At 40.7% G+C, this 19,539-nt stretch overlaps 2 protein-coding genes across 3 annotated transcripts in view; one reads left to right on the forward strand and one right to left on the reverse strand.

The window, feature by feature from the left end:
- LOC115019132 (fibroblast growth factor 14-like) overlaps positions 1-5,112 on the reverse strand; it is a 43,252-nt gene extending 38,140 nt beyond the window's left edge. Inside the window, exon 1 of the mRNA XM_029448512.1 lies at positions 4,814-5,112. Coding sequence (XP_029304372.1) covers positions 4,814-5,090 — 277 coding nt within the window. The 5' untranslated portion in view covers positions 5,091-5,112. The remainder of the gene's footprint in view (positions 1-4,813) is intronic.
- A 6,912-nt stretch (positions 5,113-12,024) lies between these two features.
- Positions 12,025-18,990, forward strand: LOC115021310 (RCC1 and BTB domain-containing protein 1-like). 2 transcript variants are annotated; one of them, XM_029451665.1, is made up of 14 exons: positions 12,051-12,122; positions 12,222-12,251; positions 13,033-13,333; positions 13,647-13,797; positions 14,125-14,291; positions 14,946-15,104; positions 15,185-15,292; positions 15,385-15,527; positions 15,776-15,839; positions 16,131-16,257; positions 16,344-16,470; positions 16,797-16,948; positions 17,063-17,193; positions 17,318-18,990. In XM_029451665.1, exons 2-14 carry the CDS (start codon positions 12,235-12,237, stop codon positions 17,456-17,458), a joined length of 1,788 nt encoding a protein of 595 aa, XP_029307525.1. In that variant the 5' UTR covers positions 12,051-12,122; positions 12,222-12,234; the 3' UTR covers positions 17,459-18,990. The 2 variants fall into 2 exon arrangements, with proteins under 2 accessions (XP_029307533.1, XP_029307525.1); XM_029451673.1 differs by lacking the exon at positions 12,222-12,251 and having other exon boundaries at positions 12,025-12,122.
- Positions 18,991-19,539: the final 549 nt, after the last annotated feature.

The raw sequence follows: 19,539 nt of genomic DNA on the forward strand, positions 1-19,539 counted from the left end.
GAGTGTGTGAAGTATGACGTACAGTGGATGAAAGCAGATCAGACCAGCAAAGTCAAGATTTTCTGCAGACTCAGTGTGTTTTGGACAATGAGGCCATGAACTAATGACTTCATTCACACACACACACAGACACACACACACACACACACACACACACACACACACACACACACACACACACACACACACACACACATACAGGCAGCATATTAGAGTACTGCACCAAATCCCTACATGTGACCTTAGAGGACAGACATCACTATGACTGTCACTATTTTGTCAACTCATCACTTTTGGACAATGTAACAGCACGCAACTGAGAGACAGAGACACGCACATTTAGTTTGCTCCAAGCTTGAGGAAAATGTGACGTGAATATATTTAAAATTCAACACTATCCACTGATTTTAATTCAAATACAATATATTTAAATAACATAAAGGTGTGTGTGTGTGTGTGTGTGTGCCTTTCACTTACAGAGACAGATCCGAGTTGGCATGAACCCCCCTGCAATACTCCAGTGTTTGAATAAAATATAAAGCACAATGCCTTAATGGCAACTCTCCAGAGAAGGAGAGCAACGTGTGTGTGTGTGTGTGTGTGTGTGTGTGTGTTGTGTGTGTGTGTGTGCGTGTGTGCGTGTGTGTATGTGTGTGTGTGTGTGAGTGTGTGTGTGCTATAAAAGGGTGAAAGTCTCTATCTGGGTCACGTCACATGGGACACAAGACATTGAGTAGCATTGTGCCTTATTCTTTTTAACAATGAATGATACTAATGCTGGTTCAACTGGAGGAAACAGGGGGAGTCTCATTTACAACACTGGAACTTCATTCACAGTTTCAGCTGTTACTAACAGAAAATGCACTTTAAAAAGTGGATGTGAACAGGATCAGACACAATTTCTCAGGCTTTTAATTAAAATTCCACTTTGATATACAGTGTAATACCCAACAACATAAACTGTGGTAAGAAATACATTTTTAGCTTGATTCGTATTGAATTGCCCACCTACACATCCATACACACTAAACAAAGCTGTATTTCAGTCTTCCCAGTGGACCTTCACTAAATAGTGCAATTCAGAAGAAAAAACAGCAACAAATGCTGTGTCAGCAAAACTCTGCCTCCTCTCCATCTGTAGCAGGTCCATATTTCACCACCGTGTGTATTATAAACACACACACACACTAAAACTCCAAGGGACAGAGTTCACACAGGACTTTTTCTTTAATTAAAAGAGAAAGCGACGGCTAAATGGAGCTGGCTGCTATAAATCTATGAGCCTGGCTGCAGGATGCCGGTGGGAACTTCCTCCTGTACAGTACGTACTGCCGCTCTTCTTAGCATTCCCACTGTGTGTGTGGGTGGGTGAGATATCCTTTCAGTAGATAATCGCCACACGTAACAAAACAACATATGCTAAAGCCACGTTTCTGAGCTCCTGTTTGCACTACAGCAGGATAAAATGACTTTAATGGCCATGTCTAATAAATGTACTGTACAGTGGTTTGAATTGGCAAGAATGTACGACAAATTGTATCCATCTATTCATTTTTTTCTAATAATTTAGTCTATGAAATGTAATAAAAACAAAAGATAATTTATCACAAGTCTAAAAAAAATTTAATTTGCAAAAGACAAAAGCAAGTTAAGAAGAATAAGGTTGTTTAACCATTTAATGGAATATCAAAACTCTCATAAAGTGACTTTCATTGAGTTATTCAATCAACAAAATAACATTAACTCAAGGTGCACCTACTTGCTTCCTGAGGCGCTCTCAACCTGATCTCATGGTCTTCATCGGCAGGTTGGAGTTTGCTCAGTTATCATCATATCGAGGGACCAAAACTTTAGGTCATGTAATGACAATTGAGCCAACTCCATCCACTGGTGAAGAACATGAGATGTGGGTGAAAGCATTCAGTAAAAAGATAGTAAGTAGTCCTTGAGTTGAGATTGTTGTATCACACAGTTTTAAATGATATTCCAGACACAGAGAGGGAGTTTGAGACTGCAGAAAAACTATGAGTAAGAAGGTTAATATCCCTGCTTATGTATCACGGGAGTGCACGCGTTCTCTCATAAATCCAGCAAGTCTAGCTTCAAGCCAATTCATCAAATAAGCGAAGAGGAGCACAATATAAGAAAGGAATCAAAGCAGAAACAAAGAACCCAGAGGACACAAAAAAACATCATGTGACACTTTTATAAATTGCAAGCAGTGGCGCGTTGGCCAGCAGTGAGAAGAAGCTGTGAATATCTTTGCAGTTAGTACCACTGTTCAGTTCTGTGTTTGCAAATCGGTCCTTTCACCGGTGCCAACACATACAATATTGATTGTGTTTGTTTTCACCTTTAATCTGCAAGATTAGGGGTTTATGTTTGGTGCTGAAGTCCTACTGCGCTTGTGTTTTCCCAGAGATAACTTGTCGATCAAGGCCTTGGAAAAAGGCATACTGTATATCTGCCTTTTTTCTTGAAATGTTCAAGTACAAATACATTTCTCAGGAAAGATCCACCAGCCTTTCATTAACGGTTTGTATCTTGAAACATTGTTATGAGGAGTCATTATGTATAATCAAGTGTCACAGATTATACCTAATACTTTGATGTGCCCTTTACAGGAGATATTCACAAGTCACCTCTCTTATACGTCCGCTTCGATGAGGTCTTATTTGTTTCTCACAAACTACAGTCTCCTATAAATATGGGTGCAATCTCGTAGGATAATCACACAAATACAGGATTGTATAGACGTGGTTTGGGTTCTATCTGCTTTTATCTGCTTTTTGATAGTCACCTCAATGACCAAAGCTGACATGCACCATGCAGTGTTTATACAGAGTTGATTTATTATGTGTTTGTTCTTTTTACACATCACCTCCAAACCAGAGAGACAGAGCTTTTTAATCACTCAATCTACTGAAAAATGACCGTTAAGCACAAAGGGGACAAAGAGAAGACACAGCATTAATGTCTTTGACCTCATCTCATCACTTTTCAGTGCTGACTGTCTGTGGTTACTCAGATCTTTACTCTATGGCACCACATAGTGATGTTAATGTATGGAGAAAGGCAGCAAATGACAACAGGAAACATTCAAGGGGTCACACAATGAATATTTTACATCATGCGAGCTCTGAGTACATTGTAAAAAGGGTCATCCATGCATCATAGAGTGCATGGTAGGAGGGCAGAGTTTTTACTAAACCTCTTTAGAAACTTTGGTTCATCTTCCGCTAAATGCCACTTGATGCTGGCTTAGAGAAAACTCGGAGAAAAGTAGTTATATAGGATATATTAAGGTTTAAAAAGAGTTTGGTTTTGGGTGCGCTTGTTTTGTTTGTTTGCAGGTGGCTGAGCTTTTCATAGCCAGATCCAAAGATGTTTTTAAGGCACCATCCAACCAATTTAAGGTAGTTTGGAGCAAAGCTAACGTTAGCTTGATTGGGTCAAAGTAAAAAAAAAGAATAATTCAAATGTCTAAAGTGCTCAGACCACTTTCTGTCTGGAGTAGTGGTGTACTGTTCTTTTAAAATCGAGGACTGGTGAAGTGCGCTTGAGCAAAATACAGAAAAACAACCAGACAAATTACAAAGAGTAATCGCACTAGCTGACTTCACATTAGGTCTGCAACTAAAGCCACTATCATTATCAACAAGTCTATCAATGAGTTTTTCACTTCTGTCTGCCATCTGACTGCAAAAATAGGTCCCATTGCATGGGGACTGCGGTTGCCCTCAAAACACTGTGTTGAGGAAACAGAGGCCAATGTTTCGATGCAATGTCAATATGCCAATAATGTCAACAATGTCCACTTCCTATTGCAATGCCAATGTCAATCTCTGTCCTGTCCTCACTCAGAGCGGAGGGAAAATCTGATAGAGAGACCAAAGCAACGTATTTAGTTTGGTTAGAGCATTTAGCTAAATTGGTCATATCCCCTGGAGAGCATAAGAGAATCATAAGAACTGCTGAAGATTTAAACTTGATCTGACTCTTAATTACATCATCCCTGCACCCTGATGATGAACACAGCCATGGACTTGTGAAAGATCCCAGCCCTGATCTTTAATGCTATGTACACAAATCCAACTTTAAAGATGTTGCCTGTGAGGGTTTGACGTTGGATATAAGTAACAGCTGAAAAATTGAAGAACGCCTTAAAGTAAATCCACCAAGAAGCTCTGCTGAACACAACAACACATCTAGGCTTCAATCTCATTAGAAGAGATGTTTGTTTCCACACAGGCTAACTGAAAAATGTCTGCAGACACAAGAAAAACACACTCTTTCCTGTTCCACCTCACCAACACACTGAATATCCACAGTGGAAGTCTAAATAAGGCCATGTGCTGTTTAATCATGCAGGTTACTGGAGCCTGAACGGGTCTGCATGCTGCATTAGTCTTGATTTTCTGCAGCATCCCTGCCACGCACATCACACACGCACCTTTTCGCACGCACTGTCACTTTAGTCAGTTTCTGTGCTAATAAGTTATCACCCACCCTCCCCTCCGCTCTTCCTCTGCCCCCAACACACCCCTCCCTTCCCTGTAGTGCACTCACTTGCTGCACAACTGCGATTGCAGAGAAACACCAGCAAGCAGTCGAACAGTGCAGTCTCAGGAGTGAATACACACACACACCTGCGCTTACGCACAGAAACACGCTAAAGTCTTTCTCAATCACCCCCACACACGCACGTATATGCACAGAAAGAGGGAGGAAAACACACACACACACACACACACACACACACACACACACACACACACACACACACACACACACACAAACGCAACAAACTCACCAGTTGGGTTCTTGTTTTTCTTGAGGCTCCTGCCACAAAGACACTGCAGCATATGCGATCCTTTGCTGAAAATGTTGTTCCAAATAAACCGCATGGATTTGGCCGAGACGGGGGAGGAGGAGGAAGAGGAGGTGGGGGACGAGAGGCGCTCCGGATGCGGCAGCCTAAAATTCACCCACCGCATGGGGGCTGATCCGCCCCCCTGTTTGCATGCCAGCAGAGCCGGCCAGCTGTTGGGCTCAGTTTGGCGGTGCTTTGGACCCCCAATCTGCACCATAGACAAGAATAGGAGCAGGAAGCCCGACTCGTCGCCCGGTTTCTCGCCCGGTTCCTCCACAAGCCCAGAGACCAGCAGCCGCACGTATTCCGCGTCGATGTTGTCCCCGTGCGGCAGGAAAAGAGCAACCGCTGCGGCGCTTTTCTCCGCGGTCTCTGCCTCTGGCTGCCCCAGCGGCCGGTGGTCCTCAGCGGCGGAGGATAGGTCGCTGCTGCTGCCGCCCGGCCGCCGCCGCGGCGTGAAAAGCCCCCGAGCGCTCCTCTTCAAATTGCGTCGTTTGCCGCGCGGCGCGGGGAGAGGAGCGGCAGCGGCTGACAGACATGCAGCTGCGCTAGCGTGAAGTCGGCAGTACGCGGCAGCTGTCGGCTTCTTCACAAAAAACCATTGCATATTAGTGGGGATCGCAGGGGTCGGTGCGTCTGTCCGTCTGGGAGGGGAGGAGGAGGGGAGGGGTGCGGATACCGGGTGTCCGTCAGCAAGTCGGTGGCATCCCTGTACCAGTAGGCTACAGCAGACAAGTACTGCAGCAGGGGGGCTCCTTTCCAAACACACACACACACTCACACACACGCGAGATGCAGAATCCTTTTCCAGCAGCAGCGCTGGTCTTCTGGTTCTCTGGTCAGTGGGAGCGCATGTTGCGCTGGACCGGGCAGGTGAATCACTGCAGGGAATCTCTGCACTATCCCACTCTATGTTTTCCTCTTTAAAAAGTCCTTATGAATTTTTCATCCGTGTTTCGGCCTCCACTTCTCAATAATCCATAAGCTCCAATGCGCCAAGATACTGCTGCTGTCTGTCTGTCTCCTCTTCCTCTTCCTCTCCTCTCTCCTTCTCCTCTTCCTCTTCCTCACCTTGCTGATAAAAAAGAAGCTGCTGGACTATGGATCTGCTGTCTCTTAAAAACTATGAGAAGAAGTAGAAGAAGAAGAACACCGGGTCCGGCTCGTGGTCCTCTCGCGCTCCTCTGTTGCTTCAGCTTCTTCTTCTGCAGCGCTTGAGTCGACCGACGGCCGGTGGGGCGCGAGGAGGTGCACTGACTATCTATACAAAACCAGCAACAAAGTGGGAGCAATTAAACAAAACACATTTTCCGGTTGACACCTTCAAAACAAAAGACCAAACATCACAATTTTAATTGAGCACACTCTCCCATTTTCTTACAATTTGTGCTTTCTATTTTACATTGTGTTTTCTTAAAATATTTTTACTTATTGTATTATATCATTGTATTGCCTGTTTTTATAAATAGGTAATATAGTGAAGAAATATTAGAGAAGAAATGTGGAGTGAATTTAAATTTAAATTTAAACTATTAACTTCTATTTCAAGATAAAACACCATGTGCCAATTGACATTGAAATATTACACAATATTTGCAGTATGCATATGTATGACTTTGTCTGTACCTACAACACACTTCACACTTTGTTTACACAAACAGCTGTGCTTATTGCTCTTTTTTAAATGAGCACAGTCTGGTTTTCCCTCGACTTTTGTTTTGAAGGAAAGAGTTACCTCCGGTTTGACTGTGCAGCTTGATGCAGCCCTACTGAAAAGTGCTGCTTGCACTTACGTAGACACGTGGTTCCCACACCGTCAGTATCTTGACTGACTGGATATAAACCGTAGCCGTCAAGATTTGGGGAGGAAGGCGCCTAGATGGCGTCATAAATATATGGGTACGAGACACATACTGTGTCTCTCTTTACTGCTGAATTACAAGCGAGCCATTATTTGCATTAGATAGGCGTTACAATAGACTCAGTCCAAACATCTGGCAGTTTAATGCCTCCTTTTCTGTCGGCACATTTACACACCTGTTGCACGACTCAATTGTACAGTCACTTCGGCTTGCATGATATGTTTTATTGGTTTAGATGACATTATTATAGTTGAATTTAGTGCAGCACGGTGTTTGTCATCCATAGTGAAAAGACCACAAAGATTGTCAGAAGCTTATCTCAGTTATAGACTGTCTACTGCACTCATGGCGGGCTGAAACGGAGCTGGAAACGCTGCTGTGGTTTCAGAAGAGCGAGCTGGCGCTGTCCGTAGTGCTGAATCCTCATTAGCTGGTGCAACTCACAACACTAACACACACACGCGAGAAACCTTTTCAGTGTGCAGCTTCATTATCATTTTATCATGCAAGTGAGGTCTTTGGACCATTTTTTTGCAGATATAAATCACCAATGCCACATCCCTTTCGTGTTCTACGAAGAGAAATAATTAAATGTCAGTGAATGATAGAAAATGTTTGAGAGAGACAGAAACATCACACCATGAAGTCCCTTCGAGCGTTTTTCTTGAAAGGCTTTAAAAACCATCCATTCTCTAGATAGGTTCGTGGCTAATTTGCCTGTGATTCAGTCAATTTCTAAACCTTAACCCACAAAACAGCCGTTTTACGGAAGAAAGGGAAACGACTTTCATGTATAAAGTGCCTTTGATGTTTGCAGTGTAATAAAATCCCCTCTCTGAGCTGACAGAAATGAAGGTGCGGACCTGGGAATGTAGGAAAGGAAAATTAAACATATGACAAAACCATGCCCTCTCAACAAGAACAGGCATTTATATTTTCAGGAGAAATGGTGATGAGCTGGGATAAAGGGTTTTTCTTCACTAGAAGACAGTAAACATCCTGTACAATATGACACAACTCAAAGTTAAACACACCAAACTGTAAATGATGTGTATGTAATGTGACTATGGCTTCCGTCAGGCAGTAGGAGATCCATTTATGAAGCTTTAAGAAAAATGTGATCCCTCTCCCAGCCCCACATCATAAGCCCCCAACATTGTGCATCAACTGCATGGTTACACAATAGTCAAAGTCACCTTATGAAAACACAAGAGACAGCGTATAATTCCAAAGTACAGCCATACTGTCGCATTTTATATTCTATGCCACTGGTTAGCTTTATGGCACAAGACAGAAAGAGATCAGGTGCTGTTTCGTTAGTACAGATGATGGAAAGAGTGAAAGTTTGTATAGAAAAAAAAGATTTCAAACATTACATGACAAAGAGCAGGGCGGCTTTATAAATCCTTCCTGCCTCTATCAGAGTTTATTGGGTCTTAGTTTTGAGAAACAACAAATAACCCACCAACTGTATCCACCAAGGTCTCATGTGTTCACAAGGATCATATCAAGCCATCACAGTTATTCTGAAAATGTGATTGGATGTTTAAAATGGATAAACATGGCACCTTTAATCTGTCACCTGGCATTAAACAGTCAAATGAAGCTGTGTGAATTTCTGTCCAAAGACATTTGCATTTTTCAAAGTTGTCAGGCACACCCAAGTGTTGCAGTGGCACAAATGACCAATTACAGACAAAACACTGAACTTCCTGTAACAGACATCAGTCTCAGCTGCATTCATTGCAGTAACAGCAAATGACTCAAGGATAATGGTTCATACAAACAGCCATGTCTCCTGCTCATCTAGTCTTGTATGTTCTGACATTTGTATCACAACAAGGACCACACATACATAAGAGATACACACACACACACACACACACACACACACACACACACACACACACACACACACACACAGTCATTACTGCAGGATGACTGATGCCTGGCAGATTCTTTTTTTTCACACTCTGTTCACGACTTGTATTGTTCTGAGGAGCTCAAGGCTGCAGCAAGGGATTGCTGTCAACAAGGGGCAGAATATCATCTGTGTGCACAGAGTGAGGCTTCAGCACCAACTAGCAAACAGCCACAGCTGCATGCGTGTGAACGGTATGTGTGCATTTGTCATACACCGCATGTAGCGTAGCTGGAAAAGGAAGAAGAAGAAGAAATGTCAGGAGTGAGGGTGCAGGAACACAGAGAAAATAGGTGTGGGAGAAAGAATGGTGCAGGAGAAAAACAAGGAGAGGGGAAACAGGGGAAGCAAAATACTGAAATTTGAGAGTGATGCTTGCAGCCAGTGGGGATTCATGAAACGCAAATGAACCAGAAGAGAGCAGACTTGTAATTACAACATTCAGAGAAATAATTTATTTCAGAAAAAATCCAAAGCTTCCAATATGGCTATAAATCTCAGCTCCATTCTATCGGATTGAAGGGGCTACAAAGCTTAAGGCTCCTGAGAGCTCTTTAAAACTTTAAAACTTTTATTAATTATTGAACAGAACTGTAACCTGTCGCTTCTCTTCCTTCATGGAAAATACAAACAAAATGTTTTTACAGGATGTTAGTTGTATTAGATTTATTTTTATGAGAACAGGGCATTGAATAAAAGTGCCAGTTTCCCCAATGGCCTCCCTATAAAAAGGACTCTGGAGAGTTTGGTCTAAGGTTGCAGGATATTAACAAGAAAAGCCTAAGTGCTAACTTTAAGTCCTTAAAGTTCCTTATTTCTCTACCTGAATTTTCTTCTTTTTTTTGATTAAAGTAAAAGTAAAATGACATGTGTAATATTACTCAGATAGAAGGTATAAGGTAAATAAGTTAAAACAACACATTCCTTCTCTAAAGACAGACGTTTGCAGCGTGTGCATTAACTGATTATCAAGTATTGATATACAACCATCTTCCTCAGTGTAGCCTTACAGAAAATAATCAGAAAAAGGACAAAAGTCAGACAAGGAAGCAAAAATGTCAATTCATACAAGACAATAATTAAATAAATAATCGCCAGCACAGCGAAGGCAACATTAGGCGACATCAATTAAATAACCTTCCACTTTCACAACAGAATAACCAAGACAGCCAACATCAAGATGTAAAGACATTATGAAATCGACAGCAGCTACAACCCACAAACACACACATTAAAGTAAAAAGCTGCACAGTTTGTGCACACCTGTTGCAGAGCTGGAATGTAACTAAGTACAGTAAGTACACTTTTGAGGTACTTTATTTGAGTATTTCCTTTCCGTGTCACTTTCTACTTTTACTCCACTACATCTCAGAGGGAAATATTGTACTTTTTCCTCCAGTGCATTAACATATCAGCTTTAGTTACTAGTTACTTTACAAATTATGATTTTTGCACAGGAAACATGTGAAGAGTTTGACTGTAAGAGCAACTTTTCTGATAATCCTTTAAAGTCATTTTCATACAAAAACATTTCATGGTTCCAATTTATCAAAGGATTTTCTTTTTAATTATTTTAGTCTTTTTTTGTATATAAATATGTCATGACTGTGGATTTGTGTTCCTGTTTTATTTTGTAGAGTTCACCTCCCTTGTGTCATGTCTTGTGTTTACTTCCTGTCTTTGTGGGGTTTCCCGCCATCGTCAGCGTCTGCCCCGCCCCTGATTGTTTCCACCTGTTCCCACTCACCTCTTGTATAAATTGTCCTGTCTCCCCTTGTCTTGTGCCAGTTCGTCTGGTCATATCCTTGTGAGAGCATGTGCAACTACCAGTTCCCTCCTTGTGAGCGTTTTGAGTTGTTGTTTTGTTGGAAGTAAAGTTTAGTTTATTCTACACTTTATCCTTGTGTCTGTCGTGCAGTTGAGTCTTCCTTCCCTGTCGTAACAAAATAAATATAATTTTGAGGTTGTAACTGTTGGTTGGACAACACAAACATTGAGAAGGTGTCACTTTGGGCTCTGGGTAATTGTGAAGGTATTTCTCACTCTTTTACCACAATTTTCAGAATTTGAACAAACCAAATCAATTAATTAAAACAATAATCGGCAGATTAAGCCATGAATAAATTAATCATGAGTTGTACTCCGATACAAAATAGTTTAAAGAAATTCTTCATTGAGTGCTTTTTCCTAATTATGCTAACATAATTTTACTTCAGTAACATTTTCAATGCAGTACTTTTACTTTCTCTATTATTATTATTATTATTATTATTATTATTATTATTATTATTATTATTATTATTTTAAAATGTAGCTAGGACCATCATGTTGATGCAACAACGTGGGCGTGTTTGATTTGCATCAGTTCTCATCCTGATGTGCAGGGCTATAATATAACATATGTTTTATAAATGGAAAAATACACATAAATCGGTTATTTTTGAAACATCAGACCAAGAAAAGCCCCGGTTCTGATTTCCTGAGAATCGAATCTTCAAAAACATTTTAATGAACATATCTTCAGTAAAGTCCATTTTTATCTCAATCATGACAAACTGACTCCATATTAAAACCCTAAACTATATATTTCTGTCCAAGAGCATTCCCTATATGCATGACATACTTGAGAAAAGATCTATGTGGTAGTACTCCACCTGCTGGTTAACAAGGAAACCTACAAGTACGTAGGGATTGTTTTTTTAAACTTAATTTAACTGCAGTTTCAAAACGTATAAACCAGTTAAAACATTTAAATAGCTGATACAGTCCGATTATAAAAATGTGCATTGCATAAAACATTTGCTTCACTTATATGTGACTCAAATGTATGGGTGTTGTGGATAGAACAACATAAATTAATATTAAATACTGGGTTAGCATTTAACTATATGTTACATAAATGTTGCATGAAGTTAACCTGTTTATTTTAGATGTAGAGATTTATTAAAACAGGAGGAGCATTCTTTTTGATGTTTCTTTTTCTTTCTTTCTTCGTTTTGTGTCAATGCAGGCATTTTATGTTGTTTTATAAATTATATGAAAGCAAAAGGCTGTATTTCATGGTGTTAAAAGTTTTAATACAAATATTATTGGGGGAAAATAACCCTATCTGTCAAATACAAGCGTGTGCTGTATAAAGTGGCCTTATCAGAAACTTAATTAATGTAATAAATCTGATTTTTCACACATGTTTTGGTCCAATAATAATAAATTGCAAATGGTTCTGACTGAGCTTGGGCTAAATTTATTTTCTTCCCAAAATACTGGACATGATCAAATAAGTGCAAAGAACTAACTACATATTCAGAATAGTTGTTTAACCAATGACCGTAAGGGGGCAGCAATGCGCCCATGTACAGTCTGCTCTGCCGGAAATAAAGGAGACGAAGAAGTCGACATAATCGACACAGTTTTCTTTATCAGGCTGCTCTACTGTTGACAACACCGGGGAGACGATTTCAGTCGGGTAACTTTATACCATTGCTTTACATATTGTAAACGTGATTTGTTTTTTACTGATAGTCGTATTGTAATTAAATATCTTTGTCTGTCTGTCTTTTCCCAGTCGACTCGTTGTCATGGAGCGATGCTTTAGGTAGGAACAGCACAGGAAAGCGCATAACAAAGCTACTAGCTTCTCTTGTTTACCTTCGCTTCAGTGTCATTAAGCCTGCTGTGGTGCCTTAGTAAATGGCTAAAATTAAAAAAGTGTTTTACACATGGCCTAAAAGGGAACCGTAGAGTTAGATAACATAGTTTTAGCTCACTGACAATGCTTTGTGATGTGTTTTGGCTAGCTCAGATGGAGAGAAAGCGACGCCAAACTCCACTCAATAATTGAGCAATTTAAAAGCTCCCCTGTTTTGTCAGCTACAAGCTAGCATATTTGATAAGATATGACTCCATTGCTTTTCTTAATCGCTGTGAGCCACGTCTAGCGTTTGGTAACTAGTGTTTATTCAAACAGTTACAAATATTATGCTCAGCATCACTTTCTGAATGTTGATTACTTTGCATTTTGGTCTGGTTTGGATATTAGCCTTTAGCAATTGAAGTGTCGTGTGAAGTTTTTATATACCCCGAAATGAAGGGTGGATTTGGTTAAGCAAAGTAATGAGTCATAGCTGCTGACATTTAATATTCATACATTGAATTGACAGATTTTGTGTTGCATGCCATGCCTCATTTCCACAAGCTAGTTGTGGCTTGAATCAGGATTCTCCATTTCTGAGAGTTAAAGAGGTTTAGTTTCTTTAGCTTCTGATTCTCACACATCTGTCTATGTTTGTTTTTATCTGTTCAATCCGTGTTCTACTAGTCTGTTTCCTTCCTCTGCCTTGTTCCATTTGTTCACAACTATCTTTTCCTTCCTGAAGTGTCGGCAGGGATGGTTCTGCTCCTTGCTCCCCACCTCCTCCAGCATCACCTCCTCCTCCTCCTCCTGACGCCCTCCTTTCTCCTCGCCACACCCCTCCCATTCCTCCCTCCTCTCCCACGTCAGCCCTGACTCCTCCTCCTCCTCGACCAGAAAGGCTGAGCTTTGTAGGAGCCATGGTGGACGTCAGTAACTGGCCCTTGTTCTCTCTGTTGAGCACTGAGGAACTAGCCACAGTTCGACAGGCCTGTGTCTTCGGAACCTCTGCTAATGAAGCCATCTACATCACACATGCCAATGAGGTGAGGAGTGTGTGTGAGGCACCAGTACATACAACTTATAAAATAACTAATATAATAGCACTTTGAGTTTTGTTTACGCAAATGAAAAGTGCGCTTATAAATAAAATGTATTATTATAAATACCTCACTAGGTCCACCTACTATAAAACACTGCAGGAAACATTGTTTTCATTCTCCTTATGACTGGAATATAAAAACACCAATATCACTAACACCTTGTAAGATGAAATCTGTCTGTTGTTCTCCATTTTTGTACCTTCATATTTGTATTTTGTGTGTGTGTGTGTGTGTGTGTGTGTGTATTATTTCCCAGGTATTTGTGTTTGGGTTGAACAGCAGTAGCTGCCTTGGTACAGGAGACAGTCTGAGCACCATCGTGCCAAAGAAGCTGGACTTCCTGCGAGGGAAGAAGGTAGTCAGCCTGAGCTATGGAAGCGGGCCTCATGTCCTATTGGCTACAGAGGGTAGGTACTTACTTATGCTAGCTATATAATCCTTAAATCTGTAAATTATCTCTGCTCTCCTCACCTTAAGCCATGGCAAGTATGAGTGCGCCTATCTCTTATAAAACTAAAATTATATTAAATGTCTTGTGTAAGAAGATCTGTCATCATGTGGCCTTTGGCTCCTCTCAACTGTCGGATATTTAAATCCTATTTTTTTAAGATAAGCAAGTAACTGATCAATATTGCTAGTTAGTTAACACACTGCTGTGAAAGCTAGTAAGTGCACCTTTGGACTTTAAATCTGGATTCACCAGCCATCACACTCTTTGTGTTTATGTTTTGCAGATGGACAGCTGTTCGCTTGGGGGCACAATGGCTACAGTCAGCTGGGGAATGGGAATACCAACCAAGCACTGTCCCCGTTGCTGGTCACCGCCAACCCACAGAACAAGAAAGTGAGAGAAGTGGCGTGCGGCTCGCATCACTCCATGGCCCTCACTCAGGATGGAGAGGTAGCTGTTATTTTCATAACTTTCACCATCATTTACGGATTAAAAAATATATATATATATTTGATTAGTCCAACCAGCTACTATATATTCTTAAATTATTTAATTTCCACATTTATATAGCAATGATAATGGTTGAAATATATTGAATAATCAAGTTAATTTGTGTTGAATTTATACGTTCTGGAGAGACTTAAACATCCGTAGGTGTTGAGATATTTACTCTCATTCTCACGTGAGTCAAGTATACCATAGTTGGCCATATAATTAAATTAAATGGAGAAAAACATGGAGAAATGTCGCATATTAACATGTTTAGTTTTAGACTAGTCACTTGGAAACCCTTGACGTAGCCACCTCCTGCTCCGCTACTATCAGACTAAGCAGCTTATTTTTTAGCCCCAAGGCATTAGACCTAATTAGGCTGTGTGGCAAGCAGGAAAGGTGTTACCATGTTAAATGTTACCAACGCTGCAGTAGTTTGTTTCACAGTTTTGCGTATGTGTTAATAATATATGTGAAATTGTCTCAAGATGAGCTCTTTCCTCCCACCTAAGAAGTTTTATAGTATACAGAGAAACTAGCCTTTTTGTCTCACTACAACGTTACTATTAAAATTGCGTTTCTTCCCTGGTTCCTGCTCTCTGCCCCTCCCAGGTTTTTGCATGGGGTTATAATAACTGTGGCCAGATTGGCTCGGGCTCCACAGCCAACCAGCCTTACCCCAGGAAAGTCACAGGCTGCCTGCAGGGCAAGATTGCGATTGGCATCACATGTGGACAGACCTCCTCCATGGCTCTGATTGACAACGGAGAGGTGAAAATGGCGATTAAAATCGTAATAATCCCACTGATAAATCTGAACTTCAGGCTGTAAAGTTGTTTATGTTCATCTAGGTTTATGGCTGGGGCTACAATGGTAATGGACAGCTGGGTATTGGGAACAATGGAAACCAGCTGACGCCTTGCCGCCTCTCTGCACTCCAGGGTCTGTGTATGCAACAGGTGAGAACCTCATGTAATGCTGACTGCGGATGTTTCATATGCTGCTCACTGCGCGTCACTCCTTCATGACTCAAGTGCTCCTTGTTTTCCAGATTGTATCAGGCTACAGCCACTGCCTGGCACTGACGGATGAAGGCCTGCTGTACGCCTGGGGGGCAAATACCTACGGTCAACTGGGAACTGGCAACAAGAGCAACCACCTCAGCCCCGTACAAATCATGGCCGACAAGGAGAGGTAGGGGAAGAAGGAGGGGCGGATTCCTTTTGTATTAGCAGACTAGACAGGCACACTTCCTGTCCTCGTTTCCTCCCTCTGTACCTCAACAGCCGCTCCTCATCTTAAGTAGTTGTCAGCGGACAAAAGGAAGTCGTCTTAGAATTGTTCCCCTTCATAAACAATGTTCAAATCCTGCCCTTCCCCGACACAGTTGTCAGTTAATTTGTGGTTGAAGCTAATTTGTTAACACATCTCACATTTGACAGGATTGTGGAGGTTGCAGCGTGCCATTCAACTCACACTTCAGCAGCCAAGACCCAAAGCGGGCAGGTATATAATGAATCTAGTCCACAAGGGCTCCATGTGTATTGTGTTCATACGTGAGAGGATTTGTATATTTCCTGCCTTCAGAGTTTGTGTACGGGTTTAATTGATAAATACTTTTACTCATTTTCACTTGTTTTACTATCTCTCTTTTATTTCAGATGCATAAAAATAGTTATTATTTATTTTGTATTTTTTTTATGTTAATACTATTTATTATCACTATCTCTCCATATATAGAGGTATTTATATTCATGTAACCGTCTGGGAATTGAAACCTCAATGTTTGTCCTCCAGGTGTATATGTGGGGTCATTGTCGCGGTCAGTCCATCGTCATGCCACACCTCACGCACTTCATCAACACAGACGACGTCTTCGCCTGCTTCGGCACGCCCTCCGTCATGTGGAGGCTCATGTCTTTGGGTGAGCGAGAGAGAGAGGGGTGTTAATCCTGGTCTGATGGGAATGGGATGGGGGGGGCTTGATTATTGTATTGTGCTTCATTCCAGATCATGATGACTTCCTGACTGTTGCCGAGGCTCTGAGGAAAGAGTTCGACAGTCCAGAAACGGCCGACCTTAAATTCAGCGTCGACGGCAAGTGCATTCACGTTCACAAAGCCGTGCTGAAGATCAGGTATGTGTGTGTGTGTGTGTGTGTGTCAGGACCCCTACAAAGTCTTGAAATGTTGGCAAATGTTTCATTTAATATACTATTTATTGCTGTTGGTATAAAGACATTCTGTAAAAATATTGTTTTCACAATTGCATTTAATGTAACAATTTTAGATGTTGATGTAAACATTCCTTGAAAGTGCTTGAATTTTACTCCTTGAATCCTGATATAAGTAAATTAAATTAAATTAATGATAGTATTGCTTTTTCCATATTTATCAAATCAATAATTTTTAGTTCGATATACCCATACATACAGTGTCGATAATGGTGTTTTGTTCCGAGTAGGTGTGAGCACTTCCGGTCCATGTTTCGCTCCCAGTGGACGGAGGATCAGCAGGACGTGATCGAGATCGGACAGTTCTCTTACCCCGTCTACAGATCCTTCCTGCAGTTTCTCTACACGGACACTGTTGACCTTCCACCGGAAGACGCCATCGGTTAGCGCGCACACAGTTTTCAAATACCTATCACTTCTATAGTTTCTGATTGGTTCTTTTTATAGCTTCGCCTGTGTGTGTGTGTGTGTGTGTGTGTTTGTGTGTCTGCTGCAGGCCTGTTGGACCTGGCCACCTCTTACTGTGAGAACCGGCTGAAACGTCTGTGTCAGCAGATCATCAAGAGAGGGATCACCGTCGAGAACGCATTCACGCTGCTGTCTGCCGCCATACGATACGACGCTGAGGTACAACATAAACAGACATACTGTACACCGCGATGAGTAATATTACATGTCGTGTGGAATTCTGTTTTGTCATATTGCATTTTGCGTATTCTTATCCTGTCTCATGCTATTTGTCTTTTTCTAGGACCTGGAAGTGTTTTGTTTCAGGTTTTGCGTAAACCATCTGACTCAAGTGACTCAGACCGGAGCCTTCTGGCAAGTGGACGGCGCGATGCTCAAGGAGTTTATCAGAAGAGCTAGCCGCTGTGGCGCCTTCAAGAACTGAGCGGCTCTCTTACGATTTCTTAAACTATATTCCGACCAAGTGGATGTGCTGGATGTGCTGCAGCTGCTCCAAAAAACATCTGTTCTGACCACATTCCTACGGGCGCAGAGGCAGCATCATTCACAAAATGGACTGGAGTTTAAGTTGCATCATCGACAGATCCGAAGTCAGCACTTTGGATAATTCCTCGGTAAAGTCATGGCGCCTTTTTCTGTCACACGGCATCGTATTCTGTACGTATACTTGAAGTTTTGTTCCTTTTCTCGGCCAGTGCTTCCTTTTACTTCTGGAAAAGATCATACGAGAGACCAAAAACCTGGAAGGACTAGGAAACTTTGTCTTTGTTAGGCATCTGATGTTTAGTGAATAAATCTTTGATAACTGACTTACACTGGCCAGGAGAACCACTGTACTGAAACACTTTGAGTTACATCTGCTTTCAATTTCTATCATCTTCAATCTGCAGTCTTTGTTTTTAGGCAACGGTAGCTCTTGGATGTGTTGAAGCTTTTTTTTAAATTGAATGCAACTCTTAAAGAAGCTGAGCCCCAGTTGATCCAGATGCTACTGTGGGTTGTTCTGGGTCACTCATTCTGTGTATTTTGGATCGTTGGATGTATAATAATTTCCTTTTTATACTCCTATCTGTTTCATTTTGTATGTTCCCCCCGACTGAAATGTTCTCTCTATGGCACTTGTGTAAGAGGAAGCCTAGAAAACCCAGTTAAAGAATGTTGCATTAGAGATATTTGGGGCACTTTTACTTTACTAGCAGTTTTTTTTTTTTCTTCCTCACATTCATAAAATGTATTGACGGCAGATGGTATGTTGCATAATATTCCTTTTTACGCTGAGTCCTTCAGTAAACAGATCCAAGGTGACTGTTATCTGTTTGCTGATGTTATTGATGCAAGTGCAAGGAAACAAAAAAACAACACAGCAAACTCAGTAAGACCAAAATGATTCCTTAATAATTCCTCTGTATTTATGACGCTTGTTTTCTCTGCAGTTACATTATATATCAGAAGACTTTTTTTAAATGCTCTGTAGACAGAAGTGAGATGTTTTCTTTATATTCTGTTTGCTTGGGCTTGTGTTGACATACTGCCTAGTTTTCTCTTTCTGTTACATCACTATAGGTGATCAGTAGAAGATCAGTTTCTGTTTCGTCTGTTCGGTTTTTATTTTGTTGATGCTTGAGAGAACCATTAAAATTTTAAAGTAAATATAATCTCTCTTTTATTCTGAAAGCACAGTTTAATTCAGGTTAGAAAACGATTACAGATGCATTGAGGTTAGGTTTCTGTGACCGTTGATGCTTTAGTGAAATGAGCAGGTTTACAGTCTTGTTTTGCTTACTGTATTAAGATAAAGAATATTTTTTTTATTGAGCGTTAAGCATTTATTTACATAGGACAAGCATTACAATCAGCATGACAATATTGGGATTTGTACATAAGTGAAATGTTTTTTTTATATATTCAGATATGGAATTACATGTTTCTGTGAAGAAATAAATACCTCCAAACTTATTTTTGCAGTAGTTTCTTATTAGTTCATTATAATTGTCTACATATTCATTTGCATGGGAATATACTTCAGACATTGTTAAAAATCATGTTTTATTTCTTATAATTTCAGTGATTCTTGATTGCATTTAATTGAATGTTTCTTTGCGTTATAAAAGCAGCAGTTATATGGTAATATATGATAATATATGATAACATATTCAGTAATAGGATGGTAGTGGAACATATGGATATTTAACAAAATAATATACCACTCATAGCCCCGCCCTCTTCGTGACGTCGGATGTTATTGCGGAAATAACCCGGAACTTTGTCAAGCTAACGATTACATGCCGCGATAGGTAAATGTGTGAAATTAATCTTCATTATAACATGTGTTAAATCTATTCAATCTAACTTCAAGTAAGAATAAATTGACCTATCTAACATTTTGTTATGAGTTTGGATAGAAGTGAGTTTTGACTCGCTTACTTGCAGCTAATTTAAAATAGCCTCCTTAGTTGTCGCCTGACATTTCTATGAAATTTATAGAAAAATAATATGAATAGGTCA

The sequence above is a fragment of the Cottoperca gobio genome, chromosome 2 (assembly GCF_900634415.1).
Source record: "Cottoperca gobio chromosome 2, fCotGob3.1, whole genome shotgun sequence".
Lineage (NCBI taxonomy): Eukaryota > Metazoa > Chordata > Actinopteri > Perciformes > Bovichtidae > Cottoperca > Cottoperca gobio.

Bases quoted from the DNA above. Each gene is read 5' to 3' on its own strand.
- LOC115021310 (XM_029451665.1), top strand. The intron at 14,292-14,945 runs GTAGCTGTTATT...TGCCCCTCCCAG, and splicing joins CCCTCACTCAGGATGGAGAG to GTTTTTGCATGGGGTTATAA. The intron at 16,949-17,062 runs GTTAGCGCGCAC...TGTCTGCTGCAG, and splicing joins TCCACCGGAAGACGCCATCG to GCCTGTTGGACCTGGCCACC.